Below are 18540 nucleotides of genomic sequence, written 5' to 3'. Positions count from 1 at the left end.
TTAAATTCTCAAATGTACAAAGAGAGGTACAAAAGGGCCATAACAATACTGCTCAAAACAGCAAAGAATTAGAAACAACTAAATATTCATAAAAATGAATTAAATGGTACATAATATCTGAACAAATAGCAGGGTGGGAAAGTATGTGAATAATACTTTGTTCATGTACATAAAGAGTATTTCTGGAAGGATATACAATGAATTGATAAAGCCTGTTGCTTCTAGGCCCACTCCAGTACTCTTGCCTGGAAAATCCCATGGACAGAGGAGCCTGGTAGGCTGCAGTCCATGGGGTCGCTAAGAGTCGGATACGACTGAGTGACTTCACTTTCACTTTTCACTTTGATGCATTGGAGAAGGAAATGGCAACCCACTCCAGTGTTCTTGCCTGGAGAATCCCAGGGACGGGGAAGCCTGGTGGGCTGCCGTCTATGGGGTCACATAGAGTCGGACACGACTGAAGCAACTTAGCAGCAGCAGCAGCAGCAGTTGCTTCTAGGAAGAAAAACTGGACAGCTCGGTTAAGAGTTTTTTCAATACACAATCTTTTGTATGTCTTAAATTCCACATTGTGAATTTATAAAAGGTATTTTTTAAAAATTAGAAGAATATAAAACATGATATGATAAACTAGACCTTTATGTATCAAGTAGGTAAGTCTTGAAAAAATTGTTGAGTAACTCATTTTTTAAAAATTTGATGAAGGATACTGAGATATGGCATTTTTTAAAATTTTAAAAACATATGACAGGGAAGAAAATGATCAAATAAGTGACAGGAGGGATACATGCCCACTTCAAAAGATGAATTACCTGCAGGGAGGAGAGGGGTGGAACTAGAAAGAGATATAAAGAGGGCTTTCACCGAAACATTTTTTTCTTCCAAGAAAACATGAAATGATTAAACTAACATTTACCAAGTATGGCAATGGGTCCTATGATTGTTAATTATGTCAAAGCTTTACTCTGTAATGAAAAAAATTCTACAGAAAAACAAATCACATAACAGTATTCATCCACATAACAGTTGTAACACCAAGTGAGAATTCAAGTAGCAAACATCTACATTCTGTATTACTCCCCTTTCCAAAAAATTTCCCTAAAATAAATGCAGGACAGACACCGAGAGAAAGGGCCTGGAGAGCGAAAGGTGCGGGTGCATCTCACCACCTGTGTCACTGTCACCACAACTACCCAGGCAGCTCCGACCCCTCTAGTCTCTCATATCTGAGGAGACAAAGGCCCAGAGACATCATATAGCAGGTATTAATCTCTATAAGTCATTCAGTATAAAATATCAGTCTTTTCTTAAAGAGGCTTGGTAGCTAAAATAATATTTTTAAACAAAATCACACAAGAGTATCACACAACTAAAAAAACTAAACACTTTCCAAAGAGGTGCTCAGCTGATTCCCAAGGAGATATAAAATTCGAAAAATCACTGTCTTAACCACATTAAACCAAATGACTCAACTTTCTGGAGCATTTAAGAGCCTACTTTATTATATACACATATGCCATATAAGCAGTTGTTGCAAATCTTTGATGCCAATGAAAGAGATGACAGGAATAACTTATCTTTCATAGAAGACAAATGCAAATTCCATAATAAAATAATTGGCCAGATCACCCCCTGGACACTCACGGAATACCTACCGAAATAGCAGGGCTCCTGATGTCTACTCCATAGTCGGCCTCAGAGGGCTGTATATTCAGTTTCAAGACATTATGCAGAGAAAGGCCTTCTATTCCCAGTCTATGTAGACCCTCCATCACCCGAGCTTCATTCCTCAATATATCAAACAGACTGGGGGAAAAAAACAGTATTTAGGAAAAAGGGCCCTAAAAAAAATTTCTCACCATGAAAAAATTCATCGGTTCAAACTCTATGCCCCTTCACAGTAGTTGAGAAGTCAAAAGAGGAGGTTCTTCCCTTGGTTCATTTTGTCCAAATATGCAGAACAGAGTGGGTAAGACTTGCTTCTTGGTTGATATTTATTTATACTTACCAATGTATACATTGTGTAGAGATTAACTACACACACACACAATTTGAGGATGAAATAATCCTAAATCTGGATTTTACACTGTATGTTTTTAAAAACACTAAAGTAATCTTCCTGTGATATTTCTTATAATTGCACATGAATCTATAACTATCTGAAAATAATTTAGTAACACCAAAAAATACACTAAATAATATGTGTTTCAATATCAGTATCAATTCCCAAAAGGCCCACACACATATGATCATAGAAAAAGGTCTGGAGGAATTCACATCCAACTTAAAAGGTTTGCAGGGTAAGGAAGATTAAATAAGATGAAACAAAATGAAGACTTCACTGTTTAGTTCCTTTATCTCTGCATTATTGAAAACGGTTTACAAAAAGCTAGTACACAGTTTGTAATAGTATGGAAAATTAAAGGTTTTTTTAATATGAAGTAAAAATGAGGGCAGCTTTTAATGTGTTCTTTACCAATTTTTTACTAGGTCTGAAAGCAGTGTGTGGACATAAAAGCTAAATTAAATTAATGTGAAAAGTATCTTACTGTGGAAGCTGTTTCTTCTGAAGCATTAACCAACCATAGCTTTTGTTTTCACTATTATAAAGCCTCAGTGTCAACTATGTCACTTTTAATTTCAAAGAAAAAATCAGAATTCCACTTGTCTTCCACATCCATCCACCCCAAAATTCATGGGGACAATTTAGAGAAATTTAATCCTAAACCACATTTTAACAAAAAGATAGCTATTCAAATAATAGACACTTGGACCTTAAATGTCCAAGGTATCAGATGTACATTATGATAAAAAATGGCCAAGTATCATTCTGCCCATCCCAGCCAGAATATGGACTACCTAAACGCACTCACTGGGCTGATGAGTCATCAGGTTTTGCAGCATGTCACATCAAGGAGGAACAACAGTCTGGACATATCACAAGGAGCCACACATTATGAAAACTTATCAGAGTGAAAAATACTTATCCATACCTGAATATATCTTGTGTCTCTAAATCAATATGAAGTCCATTGATGAATAGTGCTGAATCTCCAGGCTGTAACCCTAAAGTTCCCTTGAAATACTGAAATATGAAAAATTGATTAAGGAGTAGGAAGAGAATGTTTAACAAAAATTTCCACGTTTCTGGCTTTATGTACAAATATTGACAATGATTATTACAGTGTTTCCTACAATGTTGGGGTAGGGAGGGTATTCAATAAGCCAAGTGCTGAGATTTACTTTTCTGATACCCTTGCCTGTCTGTGATGCTAGTCAAGGTTGAGCCAGCAGTCACTAACAGCTGGCCTTCTGGATGAAGTCCAGGGATCTGATTCAAAAGGGTTTCAAATCCCTATACCTCCCTTAAACCTCCAAACTAAGGCATATCAAGAAACTGAGTCGCTGAGCTAAGGGTGGCACCTATATGCACCCACGCTCTCTAAGGCCTGGCCTTTAAGGGACCCTCCAACTGATGCTCACAGTCATGGTGGAACACACACGACCCCACAGCCCCTGAAGCCTTCAGAACTGCCTAACCCACCGGAAACACTGCTTTGATGCCGTATCATAGCTTCTATTGACTTCTATCTTTTCCATTCAATTCTTTCTCTCCAAGGAAACCAGCACTGTTAATCGTATATTAGACACCACACAATAGAGAAGGAAAGAAACAAATCAGATGCTAGGGACAGAACTTGGATCCCTAAGCTCTCCCAGGGCTGGGAGTGAGCAGCAGGGACCACTGAGCTCCCTTCATGACCCCGCAGTCAGTGGACCAAGAGAAATGAACTCTAAGATCTAGCACTGTGTGGGAAAAACATAAGACAAAACAATGCAGAAGCCACAGCTTTTGCTTCTTTGCCCTCAGAAGATAAATAATAAGCAAGAGAAGGGTAGATAATAGAAAACTCCATCAATGAGAATCAGAAATTTTTACATGGGAAAGGAAAACTCCACATCTGCTCATTCCAAGGCTGTGAACACAGCACCCTGTGACTGTGGGAAAGACTGACTGGGATCTATGAGAAATGAAACACAACTGAGGGCGGGGATCCCATGCTGAAAAAAGGTGACCGAGTGGAAGCTATCAAATGCTCTGCTCTACTGGGCTTCAACAACCCTGCCAGGCAGAAGATGAGAAGATCCTTTTCTGGAGACTACCCAGCTTAAGACAAAAAGTTTAAAGATCTGTCACGGGAGTGCCCTAAGAAATGGCCATATCAGCTTAGCCTACAGTCACAGAGCTGCATTCTCAGGGCTTTCAATCGGTTTTTTATTGCCTTGCTCTCCGATACAAGCAGTTAGTGAGAGATCACCAGGTATCTCAGGAAAGCCTCCAACATTTAAGACAAGAGGCTAAGACAAACAGAAAGGCAACTTAAAAGGAAACAGACTATGAAAAGAAAACACACACATGAACCACGGATATCTTCAGAACAGTAACACCATAAAAAGAAGAATCCAATAACCCTTGTAAATTAAAAATTTGTCAACTAAAGAAAAGAATCTCAACAAATGGTCTGAAAATCCATCCCAGAAAGTTTAAAAATAAAAGCAAATGAACTAGAAAACAAGAAATAAAAGATTTTTAATTAGGTCAAACAAGTCAAGAAGGTATAACATATTAAGAGTAAACAGGAGTTCTAGAAAAACAGAAAAGAGAAACCAAAAAGACCAAATGCAAAGAAATAAGTCCAGAAAATTTCCCAAAACTAAAGGAAATGATTTTCCAGATTTAAAGGGTTCACCAACCACTAAAAAGTACAGACTTTTTTAAAAGGCATTGTTGTTGTCGTTCAGTTGCTAATTCATGTCCAACTCTTTACACCTCCATGGACTGCGGCACATTAGGCTCCTCCATCCTCTACTATTTCAGAGTTTGCTCAGAATAATGTTCATTGAGTCAATGATGTCATCTAACCATCTCATCCTCTGCCACCCTCTTCTCCTTTTGCCTTCAATCTTTCCCAGCATCAGGGTCTTTTCCAATGTCCTTTGCATTAGGGGGCCAAAGTACTGGAGCTTCAGCTTTACCATCAGTCCTTCCAATGACTATTCAAGGTTAATTTCCTTTAGGATGGACTGGTTTGATCTCCTTTCTGTCCAAGGGACTCTCAAGAGGCTTCTCTAGCACCACAGTTCCAAAGCATCAATTCTTCAGCACTCAGCCTTCTTTATGGTCCAACTCTCACATCTGTACATGACTACTGGAAAAACCATAGCTTTGACTATACGGACCCTTGTTGGCAAAGTGATGTTTCTGCTTTTGAATATGCTGTCTACGTTTGTTATAGCTTTCCTTCCAAGGAATAAGCATCTTTTAATTTCATGCCTGCAATCACCATCCACAGTGACTTTGGAGTCCAAGAAAATAAAATCTGTCACTGTTCCAGTTTTCCCCCTTCTATTTGCCATGAAGTGATGGGACTTGATGCCATGACCTTAGATTTTTGAATGTTGAGTTTCAAGCCAGCTTTTTCCCTCTCCTCTTTCACCCTTTGCATGGGGCTCTTTAGTTTCTCTTCACTTTCTTCCATCAGACTGGTACCATCTGCCTATCTAAGGACCCTGATATTTCTCCCAGAAATCTTAACTCCCAGCTTGGGATTCATCCAGCCCAGCGTTTCCCATGGTGTACTCTGCATACAACTTAAATAAGCCGGGTGACAATATGTACTCCTTTCCCAATTTTTAACCAGTCAGTTGTGGCACATCTGGTTCTGCTGCTTATTGACCTGCATACAGGTTTCTCAGGAGACAGGTCAGGTGACCTGGTATTCTCATCTAAGAACTTTGCAGTTTTTTGTGACCTACACAGTCAAAGGCTTTAATGCAGCCAATAAAGCAGATGTTTTTCTGGAATTCCCTTGCTTTCTCCATGATCAAACAATGTTAGCAAATTGATCTCTTGTTCCTCTGCCTTTTCTAAACCCAGCATGTACATCTGAAAGTTATCAATTCATGTACTGCTGAAGCCTAGCTTGAAGGATTTTGATCATAACCTTGCTAGCATGTGAAATGAGTGCAGTTTTACAATAGTTTAAACATTCTTTGGCATTGCCCTTCTTGGCATTATCACTGTGAAATTTCAGATTACTAGGGTCAAAGAAAAGATCCTATGATTCAAAAAAAACAAAAACACAACAGCATATAAAGGCTTCAGACTTCTCAAAAGCCATAATGGAAACCAAAATTCCTTCAAACTTCTAAATAATTTCCAACCTAGAATTCTATGCCCAGCCAAGCTCCTGATAAAAACAGAAACAGAAGGGACTTCCCTGACGGTCCAGTGGTTAAGACTCTGCCCTTTCATTGCAGGAGGTGCGGGTTCGATCCCTTGTCAGGGTACTGAGATCCATGCAACACAGCACGGTCAAGAAAAAAAAAAAAAAAAGGAAAACCGATTTCTTAGAATTTACCTCACACACAACCCTTCTCATGAAGAATGATTTGCTGCACCAAAATAAGGGAGTAAACCAAAATCAAAGAAGACATGGATAGATATCCAAGAGATAGGAGATCCAACAAAAGAGGTTAAAGGAAGGTCCCAGGATAATTGATATGTACTAGACATAAAGAGAGGAGGGCATGGCAACCCACTCCAGTATTCTTGCTTGAAGAAGCCCCATGGAGAGAGGAGCCTGGTGGGCTACAATCAATGGGGTGGCAAAGAGTCGAGCATTACTGAGCGACTAAGCACAGCACAACACTAGACACAAAGAACCACCAGTCCACAGTGAAGCGGATCAAAACCGATATAATCAAGACAAAACTAAAGGGACAGTAGAGAGATGGGGACAGTGCCAGTATGAAGTACTGGTAGACAGTGGGAGGAGAGGCAGCGCTGTGAAAGAAAGTTAAACCTCACCGTTGTAACAGAAGCCAATACATGAGACTGGAAAATGAGAAAGTACCAATTTAAGCTTGCTAGAATCTGGAGATAAATATCAAAACAAATCAGGATTTGAAAGCAGATGCTTCTGGGAAGGGGGATACACAGGGAGTGGGACATGTTAGGGGGGATGTTATTTTTCTAAAGAAACTGATAACATTATTTGATGCTTTGAGTTATATTCATATTTAACTGTGATTAAAAACGGAAAGTATAAAAAAGATTCTACAAATGAATCAAAATATCATCTTTAATAAAACAGTAAAACCATTAAACGTCACTGATTTAACTCACATTTGTGCATCTTTAAAGATATAATACAAAATAGAAAGGCTACTATTTTCCATTGGTTAGTACCTTCTGATTCTCTTCCACTTCAGCTCTAAGTTCTGAAGTCACAGCTGTTTTTGTTATTGCTCTAAGGAAAGAAAAACATTATCAGTGATTGGTTTAGTATTTGATATACATGACTTCAATTTCCCTATATGAAACAACACACTGTTCAATAAATTACAAAAAAAAAACTAAATGGAAAAAACTCTAAACCTTTACAACTGATAAAATAAATTTCTCCTCTCAGACGTGTATATTTGTTCATTATCATAAGATAGAAAACCAAAGGAAAGTAATAGTAATAGCTGATTTTAATGGAAGTGCAGTTATTTCCAGGAACTTAGTTAAATATATGCAACTCTATTCCTATACATCATCTCTACAGCTCATAGAATAAAAGGATAATGTTAAATAAGTTAAGGCTACAGACTCCTCAACCTTTTTAAGCATATGTATGTCTTCAACAGGGCTTCCCAGGTGCCGCTAGTAGTAAAGAACCCACCCTAATACAGGATACATAAGAGATCAGGTTCGATCCCTTGGAGGAGGGCGTGGCAACCCACTCCAGTATTCTTGCCTGGAAAATCCCCATGGACAGAGAAGCCTGGTGGGCTACAGTCCACAAGGTCACAAAGAATCGGACACAACTGAAGCGACTTCGCACACACATGTCAACAGCACACACGACTAAATAAGGATGTACTACATGATTTTTAAGTCCTAAGTGTTTTCCAAGACTAAACAAGTAAACAAATTTATTTACAAAAGCATTTCAGTTAAAATACCTCATTCAATTACTCAAGTAAAGGACTGACAATCATTTAAGTTTCTGAAAATGTGGCTTTTAAAACAAGTTTGCCTCATATTTATGAGAAGTAGAGGACCTTTATACAACTGAAAGCAATGCAGAAAAGCTGCATTCAAAACCTTAATCAGTCACTATATCAGTGACTGGCAAACCTTTATCAGTCAGCCTCTATAATTCATTTCCTTCATCAAGACTGATTAAAACGATATATATGAAACCGTTTAGGAAGAAAAGCACTAGAGTCCACACCAGACCCTAGATTAGTTACGTCTACATACGTTAAATTTTGTTAACTCATCTAATCCTCAAAGGCAGGTACTGTTACTTCTGTTTTATTGCTGAGGAACGTGATTATTTGCAGTTACTCTCCTCAACCACACAATGCAAGGGTGCCTTCCTGAAAAGATGGTACCATTAGTAGTACAGCACTAGTAGCAACAGAACTTTAATTTTCTAAGCATTTTCATAATTTAGTGGCTTCAACATGGCGTAAGCATGGACATAATTAGACGTGTGTTAAAAAGAAGACTGCCTCAAAACTGTATTACTCTGTGTTACCTGGCTTTGGTGGGAAAGTTTTGACTGAGATCCTTCATCATCACGAGAGCTAACTCAACAGGTGCAGCCAAGATCCGTGCAGCAGTCTGAAAACTTAGATCTGCAACAACGTCAAACAGAAGTTGAAGTGTATTAATCTAACACAATGAGAAATAGGAAAAAACATTGATTTCCCATTATTTTCTTGGTAATTAAGAATGCCTTAGAATGCCACCATTTCAGAGCATGTCCAGGTTTTACTCAATTCACAGGCCCCTAGAGTGTTTACTGTAGCTGTTCCTCAATCTGCCGGCATAAACACTAGGGTACATACAAACACATTCAGCACAGGATTAATCCATCCCAAATCCTTTTCCTTCTTCTGAATTTACAACATATCACAAAGTATAGCAAAAGATTTTAGTAAATTATCTTGGGGAAAAAACTTTGACATACAGTTCTTTGGACCAAGAGCACATCCTGCCATACTGAGATGCCTTCAAGCATCCAACTGTTTAATAAATGTGTACATATAGAAACACAAAGATTCTGACAAGCTTGTTTCTAGTTTTACAAACTAACACATCTGGGCAAAGACAGAAAGATCTGGTACTCTTCCATACATATATATTATTCTGCTAAGTGTTATCTGTCTACAAAAGGACTTCCTTCCATTTCTGATAAATCATAATAAATCACACAACCCTTAAAATCTGTGAATAAATATGAACAAATACAAATTCTAACTTTTTTAACACCGTAAAATTTAGAACGATTCTTCTACATTTTTATTACCTTGCAACTGCCAGACTTTTAAAGGTGCCATTTCATTGGTGCTCTCAACGAGATGCTTTCTGAGTTCTTTCAACTGTCCCTTCAGGTCAGGGTGCAGGTCTCTGAAAGAAACACAAAATCAATTCCTTTCATGTGTCTTTTCTTTCCCAAAGCATTTAGAAGTTGACCTCAAATTTATCTTCACGACTTTTCCCTCTACGTAATAGAAAAAATCCTACAATATAGGAAAAATATTAAAGTATAACTACTTTTCTTAAAAAAAATCAGTAAGTTCATTTAAAAACTAACAGTTTTAAAAATGCATCCCTACAATAGTGCTTCTCTCTGAGGGGATGGAGAGGAGTGGGACTGAGAGTATGGAAGAGAGAGGACCTCAACGCTATTCACTGTGTTTTACTCAACTTGTTTCTTCTTTTCTTTCTTTAAGGAAAAGAAGGCATTATGTTGAAGGGAAAAAAACTCAATTCACAGTTTTTTCATACAGAAAAGCAAGTATGATAGCAACAATCAATTTTGAGTGGTGAGTACGTGGGTATATTATTCTCCTTTCCTGAATCTTTTTAATTTCTCAAAATAAAACTGGAAATACCTTGCTGCCGGTCCCAAAATGAATTTCTTTCAATACCTGCCTGTAAATCCTTTACTCACGTGAATATAATTCAAGCTTTCCAAAATAATTGGATTTTTCTTAGTTCTATCTCAAAATATAGTGCATTCTATTTAAAGTTAGTAAAACAAATTTTCAAAGTCAGACATACATCATTTAGATTAGAAACACAGATGGAATAGACTAATTGTTTTTAAATATTATAACTCAAAATTCATTAAATACAACATGCCAAAAGTAAAACATTTACTCAGATCACTCACCATCCAACCAATACATTCGAGTTATTACAAACTTTTCTTCATGATAGAAGTGTCTTAAAATGGGTCAATTACTTTAAATAGCTAAATAACTATTCTGAATGTCCATAAAGGAAAATGTCTTCAATATTCTACACAATACTGTGCTGTAAATACATGAAATCATAATGCTATCCAAAAAACAAACATAAAACGTGACTATGAAAAGGAATTATGGAAATCTGGATGCAATAAAAATGGACCCTGACTGCATACTAATGAGGCCATAATTGGCGTTCAGCACAAAGAAACGTACATACGCACAGGATGAACTCAGTCTGTGCAGTCACTCAACACGAAATCATCTCTGCTAAACTTTAGTTACACCATTTTACTCAACCAAATGTTAAAGCTAAAGTGTATGAAACTACATCTACATATACTATTTCTATTTTTTTAAAAAGCACACCATAGATGTCCTAATTAAGATTTCCCTGAGCCCTGAGCAGAATTCAGGGCTCAGAACAATGAGAAGTCATATCAGAAATAGCTACAACATTTAAAATAAGAGCTAAGAAGATTTTTCAGGTAAAAAATTCTAAGATGCTTTCATAAAACGGTTAATGAAAAAAAAAAGTTAATGAAATTTTCTTCAAAAAGCCATTTTCTATCTTCTTTCATATAAATCAAATTGCAATAAAATGTATTTCAACTGAACATATAAAATCCTCCATACCTATTATAACTCTTTTGCAATTTTTCAAGCTATGCTGAGCATAAGTAAATAGCTATAAACACAACATTGTAAATCAACTATACTTCAATAATTTTTTTTAAAGAGACAAAAAACAAGCAAAAAAAAAATAGCTATAACCTCTTTAAGTTAAAATACACTTGATTTTCTCAGGAAAAGATTACATAAAATTATTAGATTTCTCCTACTATGTGAATCAAAAAGTGGAATGTAACTTTAATACCGTCAACTACAAGGTCCAAAAAGGGAAATCAACTTAAGCCATAGGAGGCAGTCATAGTATCATGTAAGAATAATGTGCTTCAGAATTACTAAAAATCATAAACATACTAGAAACTAAATGGTCATCTTCTCATATCAGAATACATATGTAAAGTACTCTTGAGAAACAGGAGATATAGTAATGAGAAAGATGATACTTACAATGTTAAGCCTAAAGAGTTAAAAGAATATACATACCTTAACTTTCCAAAGAGAAACCCTTGAACTTCATCAATAGGATCACTTTCACCAATCACTGTGGTGTTAACTTCAGTTCCTACAAAAGCACAGCAATTACATGTCTAATCATTCAGAATATAAAAATAATAACTTCATAAAATTTGAAAAATATAAGAAAACATTTTAAAATACCTGAAACTAAAATAGCATTTATAAATGTGTTTTTGATATATCCTGTGTTCCTGGATAAAGTAAGAATGTATTTTTCCTTGAACTTTGAAATTTTTACATTTAAATACCTCAAAATTAAGAATAACAGGTATTTCAATATCAAAATTCTGAGGAATTTGTAACTAGGCAACTTAATCCTAGATATAATTATTGAGAACAAAATGATGAAGTACTAGGCTACCTTCCATGTACCAAAATCAATCATTTTTACCTTTAAAATAAAGCAAAAGACATAAAAAGAGTACACATAAACCTTGCTGAAATTCAAAACCCTAGCATATTACAACAAGAAGTAGCCATAACAAACTGTTTCAAGTCAGAAAATAACAACAACAAAAAATTAAACTGTTAATTACATAATAGTTTAAGATTTCATATTGGATCACAAGTTAATTACTATTTGTGAGCTACTTATTATCAATAACAGTAGCTACTACTTACTGAACTTTATTTTATCAAAAACTTTGTAAAATTTTTTTACCTATACATCTTATTTTCTCCTTACAAATACTTAAAAAGGCATATATCATTAACCACGCTCTACAGAGTAAAAAATTAGGACCTACAGAATTTGTCACCCAACTCGAATATAACAGAACCAAGATTTAAACACAGCTTCATCATTCTCCTAAATGTATTCTTTTTCATTAAAGAAAAAAATTCCCCTTTAACTTGTTGTATCTAAAGAAAACGCGTTGGTCTTAATTTACAAATTCACCTTTCACCTGAGTATCATCCTTGGCCTTGTACTCGGTGCTCTTAATGGCCAACTCCACACCGTAGCCAGAGAGGTAAACAGGCTCCTTCCTGGGGTTCTGCAGACAGAGCAAGCATTCCATCACCACCGAGCTCCCACACCATCATGACCACCTAGCTGTTAATGCACCATGGCATACAGAGTGCAACCACATTAATGTCATGCAGTCATCACCTAGGATTAGGCACTCATGATACGCTTTAACTTCTATGGGAATCCTTAGATTGTGGATCCCGCCACAAGTGTGAGAACCGAAATTCCAAGGGAGAAACAAAACTGGATGAAGGCATAGTGGAAAGCGATAATGGTCACCAAACCATACGAAGAAATGGAGAAAATAACAAAGAAGTTCTGTACCTACATAGGGTTGAAAACTGGTAAGGTTTCAAACCTTGAAGTGCTTTGTTGAGACCATGTGTGTAAATGTGTGTGTACATTTTTTAATGAATTTAAATGTCTTCAGGTAGGGTTTGGGCTGACCAAATGTCACAGGCTTACCATCATCCTAAATGAGGATGGCCTTTTAATACCAGCAATAGAGCATAGTGGGACAGGGTCAAAAACTGGATACTGACAAATCTGCTTCTGCTCATGTAAGTTTTCCTTTAAAATTTTTATTCCACATGTACTTAACAGTATTTACTGAGCTCAATATGACAAAGAGACTTTAAAGGCTAATGATCTTTACATATAAATATTTTAAATGCTAAAAGCTACACAAAGTTTGAAAACCTTAATTTCAAACCCATTCAGCTAGATTTTATCTCTTTAGACATTCTCCTCCTTCTATCAAATGAAAAATTCCAAAAGGAGGAAAAAAAAGGGTTTAGAAAGGAGCTGAATTCAAGAATCAGTTTCATGGTATGATGCCCATATTAAATCTGGATGAAATTAAATATAATTTGCATGGTTCATTTTGAAATAGAATGTAAATTTTATACTGGTGTTGTTTAATTGCTAAGTTGTGTCTGACTCTTTGTGACCCCGTGGACTGTAGCCCACCAGGCTTCTCTGCCCATAGGATTTTCCAGGCAAGAATACTGGAGTGGGTTGCCATTTGCTTCTCCGGGGGATCTTCCTGATCCAGGGATCAAACCTGCATCTCCTGCTTGGCAAACGGATTCTTTAGCACTGAACCACCTGGGAAGCTATTTTTAAAGCATAATTTTATTTTAAAATTTTAAAGCATAACTTTATATAGTCATTTTTAAAGCATAATTATTTATACTTCTTCAGTAAGGCAAGCAAAGTATAAATAACAGATCTGATGAAAGTACCACAGTTTCCAAAGAAGTAGTTCAAGTCATTTTATAAAGGGGAAAATTATTAGCTTAAGGGCTAAGGTTTTCATGGGCAAATTAACATTTAAAACAGTTATAAAACAAGTCAATACTTACTGATACATAATGTCTGAATATGTAATTTATTTTGCCTGCATTGCTTTTTGAAATAAGTTGTCGGTGGAAAGCATAAAACTCCTCAGAGCCAATCTCAGAGTAGAAAATAACCACTGAGCTTTCAGGATTAGATGAGGGGTATCTGTGATCTCCTTTGAACAATAAAGGTTTTGGTCTGAAAATAAATATTAAAAGCTTAAGACTGTTAACTTTAAAAAAGTTTTTAAACGTTAAAAACAGTACAAAATGAAGCTACAGCAAGGATAATTTAAGTAAAGATTATACGCATCTTAATAGAAAATTGAGTATCACAATCTTAAATAGCTTTTAGTTAGTAAGAATACTGTCAGGTGTAAGTCTTATTGGTCCATAATTAAAAATAACAAATGTAAATTATATAAATTATAAAATGTAGACTTTGACTAGAAATTGTTATCAATTCCTACAGGAGGGGGGAGCCAGGAAACAAATACATATCCAGACCTCATAGTACTAAAACTTTAGTAAATTATTCTACTATATAAATAGCATATAATTATCTTTTTATCTGAAAACCTAAGTGTGAGTAATGCAAAAGAGCGGGGATTATTTTAAGCATATAACTGCCCCATCACAGCATCTCCCTTCTCTATCATTTTTACCATTATGATCATCCTACTACTGGATCTAACATTTATTTAGGTTTTCGTCATAAATTTTGAAACTCTGCCCTCAAGAAAACTCCTTTAAGAATGGCATCAAGGTATTAACAGATCATAATGCACAGACGTTATGACCGACCAACCCCTCTCAAGGAGGTACACTTACATGTACTAAGTGGAAGATGCCTCTTATAAAAATAAACCCACCTACCTGCATAAATGTATAACCACAGGAAAAAAGTATAAGAGGATATATGCCAATCCATTAAAAAGTTACCACATCTCAGAAGAGGAAACATTATCACTCTTTTCTTTATAAAGGTGTGCATTATTCTAACAAATGAAACACAGAATTTTTCAAGTCAGTCAACTTGCTTTCCCCAGTGAACAGCACTGTGCCATGCAGCCAATTTCAAAAGTGCACACCTCCCCACTGAGATGGCTGAATGCTGCTCACTGTTTCTGGTTATCACCCTGAGGAAAAGCACTCATGTCATCTGGTGGGCACAGGACAGATGCTGAGTAGGTAATTTCACTAAAGAAGAATTTCCTCACCTAAAACACCCTTGGCACTTCTGGCACAGAGCAACATCAAAGAGACAGATCGCTATTATCCTATTTACAAAAGTATGAGAGGATATACAGAGGGGTTACTGCCCTAGCCAGATAGCAAGAAGGACCTATTATTTGTCCATCACAGGAAACCTACCTTTAAGTAAAAAAGTCAGCCATTACCAACTTAATATTCAAACTAAGCTTGCAATTATCTTAAATAATCTCCTTTGTCTGAAAGTAATATTATCCCTAGAGATCATTACCATTAATATCATTACTCCAGGTACTGGTTTAAATACACAGAATATTCTTTACTAAGCTGATGAAAAAGCCTATGTAAGCTCTTTGATATAGTCATTACTAAATAATAGTAAAGTTCTCTTATTATCTCTATTTCAAAACAAGATGAGGAAAGAAAGGTTATATAATTTGCTTAAGTAGGCAAAACTATCTTAAGTGATGGAGTTGGGATTTAAATCTAGTCAGTCTGGTTCCAGAATCCATATTCTAAACCACTATATTTACGAACTACAAAACCCAGAAGAAAAATCAGAAGAAAGCACAATGAATGCATGACACTTAAATAAACACAGATGTACCTTTCAGAGGCTGTTAGCAGAAGAGTCTCAAGGGTATCAAAATCACAAGTCTTCTTTCCATGCACTGAAAAAAATGAATTACATCCTTCTGGTGGCGGTTCATCAGCTGCTATCTGTCATTTAAGATACAAGACATTTTTAAAAATAATTTCTAACCAAAGACAAGAGAAAAAATAAATATTCTAAATAGGTAATAAAATGATAATAAGACATCAGTGAAAACAAAGGCAACACCTACTGAACATTCATTACGTGACAGGAGTAAGAGCTCTCTGCTTCACTACCTTCCTTATTTCACCAGTTCACCTAGCTCCTCCCAGTATCACTCCATGAAGTAGATGTTATTATTATTCCGAAAACAGAACTTTAAAAATCTATCTTAGAAGACATCAAAAGCTATCCAGGGAATAGAATATGTACCTTGCAGAAAACTAAGCTTACAAATGGCAGCCGTAGGTGTCAAAGTGCAACAATGCAGTCTTGAGTGTAATATGCAGATTAATGCAAAGCCCCTCCCTGAAACAGGAAGAATGACACTGCATCTAAAAAACCAACAGGACCGAAAAGAAGAGTATATATGGAAAGGCAAAATCACGCAAGGAGCGCAGTAAGATATTTAAAAGAAAGGCTGAATGAGTTACGGGGTATGTTCAGAGGAAAATGTACTAACGCCCAGGCATGACAACGCAAGTCCACCCGCAACCTTAATGAGAGGCTCACCGACATGCACGAGTGTAAAGAAAGGAAAAAGAAAAGACATGATGACAAGCACTGCTATACGCACTGATGTCATTTATGTAATATATTCATACTAAATGTTCTTTTCTATGGCTGGAATACAAATAATTAAGAAAAGAGGGGAAGAAAATGGAAAGCTTGCTATGAAAAATTAACATTAAAACTTTTCATTACATTCTTTGTCTCTTTTTTAAGTTACTACAAAACTTCCAAACTTCTATTTATAAAAAGAAAGAATAGTACAATAAAATCCCATGTACCCATGATGAGTATTTCGGTAATTATCAATTTATGGCCAAATCTTATTTCCTCCATTTTCCTACCACACTTTATTGGATCATTTTGATATGCACTCCAAATAACATTTCATGCATGTTTCAGTATCTTTCAATAAAACATAAAAATTATTCATTTAGTTTTTTTGGCCACACCACGTGGCTTGCAGAATCTCAGTTCACGTAACAGAGATTAAACCTGGGCCATGGCAGTGAAAGCCCAAAGACCTAACCTCTAGACCATCAAGGAACTCCCAAAACACAGAGACTTCTTTTAAAAACATACCACCATTATCACTTTTAACAAGTAATCCAGGGTTTCTCTGGTGGTCCAGTGGTTAAGAATCTGCCTTGCAATGCAAGGGACACCAGTTCAATCCCTGGTCCAGGACAATCCCACATGCCACGGAGCAACTAAGCCCAGGCACCACAACTACTCATCCAGTGCTCTAGAGCCCGTGAGCCGCAACTACTTTAGCCCACGCACCCTAGAGGCCGTGCTCCACAAAAGAGGCCACTGTAGTGAGAAGCCCAGGCTCCGCAGCTAACAGTAGCCCCTGCTTGCCACAACTAGAGAAAGCTGTCATGCAGCAAGGAAGACCCACCACAGCCAAAACTAAAAATAAATAAACAAATAAAATCTCAAGCTTTAAAATAAACAACTAAAAAAAAAAAGTCACACAGTTCCATGTTGATGGCCATTGGCAGCATAGTTTTTCTGTCTTCTCAAATGCCCTCATTAGAGCAAAAATAAAAACAGAAACCAATGGACCACAACTATGACAAAACCAGGGGGAAGGAAATCTCCATGACATAAAATGCAAAAAGACCTGCAGTTATCAGAGGTCATGGAAGCAGAGGGAAACTGCAGAGATTCTAATGATTCTGAGAATAAGAAAACCCCAGAATCTGAGATGATGTATGGCCAAGTATGATGGACCAACTGGTTTTGTTCAGCCTAATATTAGGTAAGCACACGGCAGTCTGACCTCTGAGAATGTGGAACTCACAAGCTAGGACTCCCTTCCAGGGAAGGGCTCCACGCAAAGGAGAAACTTTTGAGGGCAGAATAATACTTGAGTAGGACAGAAATAGACAATAAAAGAAAAAGTCCAAATAAAATCTGAAGAAGGGAACAGAGTCAGGAAATTTCAAAAAGCAAGCTACCTTTTTCTTAAAGTCACCATATTTTAACAAAACATAAAATCAACAGGATAGGGAACCAGGGAAGTTAAAGAAAACAAATTTCACATGAAATTGAGCAGAGAAAGTCTCAGTGTCAAATGCCATACAGAGCTGCTTTAAGAAAAGAGGAGGGGAAAGAACAGAATAACACTCTTAGCCTTACAAGAAAAATTCTGCAGTGATAACAATATACTGGGAATTCCATGGGAATCCAGTGGTTAGGACTCAACAGTTTCACTGCTAGGGCCCAGGTACAATCCCTGGTTGGGGAACAAAGATCCCCTGTAAGCCACCTGGTGTGGCCAAAAAGAAATGTACAGGGCAAACTGCGTAAGTTACTCAACAGAAAAGAAAGGGACGGAGGGAGACCTATAAACTAAGAGAACACACTCCCGCCAAAAATTAATAAATTTGTAAAAAAAACGAGAAAACTAAACTATTGTATGGAGAGGCACTCTTGGGCAATGAAATGGTTTTTTTTAAAAGAAAACAGCAAATGATTCCAAAAGAAGAAAGAGACTCCTTTTGAAGGGCAAAAGTCAGCTGTGGTGGGCACACAGCACATGCAGGGCTTCCATGGTGCCAAGCCAAGTTCAATTTCTTGACCTGGGTGAAAATCACCAAAGTGTTCCCTTCATCATAATGCATCACACTATACATTTCTTGTGAGTTGCTGTCTATACCAGTTTCACTTCAGAATTAAAAAATGGTTTTAAAATTAGCATTTCTTTTATATCAAACATACAACCAGTG

General features: G+C 36.6%; 1 protein-coding gene across 2 annotated transcripts in view; it reads right to left on the bottom strand.

Annotated features, from left to right (window-relative positions):
- UGGT1 (UDP-glucose glycoprotein glucosyltransferase 1) overlaps positions 1-18540 on the bottom strand; it is a 110795-nt gene that overhangs the window by 78809 nt on the left and 13446 nt on the right. For both annotated transcript variants that reach the window (XM_005909980.2, XM_070359948.1), the window contains exons 5-13: positions 15590-15702; positions 13795-13969; positions 12359-12455; positions 11428-11506; positions 9369-9469; positions 8595-8694; positions 7253-7313; positions 2994-3085; positions 1656-1806 (exon numbers count right to left, since the gene is read on the bottom strand). In XM_005909980.2, the coding sequence (XP_005910042.1) occupies positions 1656-1806; positions 2994-3085; positions 7253-7313; positions 8595-8694; positions 9369-9469; positions 11428-11506; positions 12359-12455; positions 13795-13969; positions 15590-15702 (969 nt within the window). The remainder of the gene's footprint in view (positions 1-1655; positions 1807-2993; positions 3086-7252; positions 7314-8594; positions 8695-9368; positions 9470-11427; positions 11507-12358; positions 12456-13794; positions 13970-15589; positions 15703-18540) is intronic.

This window comes from Bos mutus, chromosome 2 (assembly GCF_027580195.1).
Source record: "Bos mutus isolate GX-2022 chromosome 2, NWIPB_WYAK_1.1, whole genome shotgun sequence".
NCBI classification, from domain to species: domain Eukaryota; kingdom Metazoa; phylum Chordata; class Mammalia; order Artiodactyla; family Bovidae; genus Bos; species Bos mutus.
The sequence above is the reverse complement of the archived record's forward strand: the minus strand, read 5'-3'. Positions and strand labels throughout refer to the sequence as shown.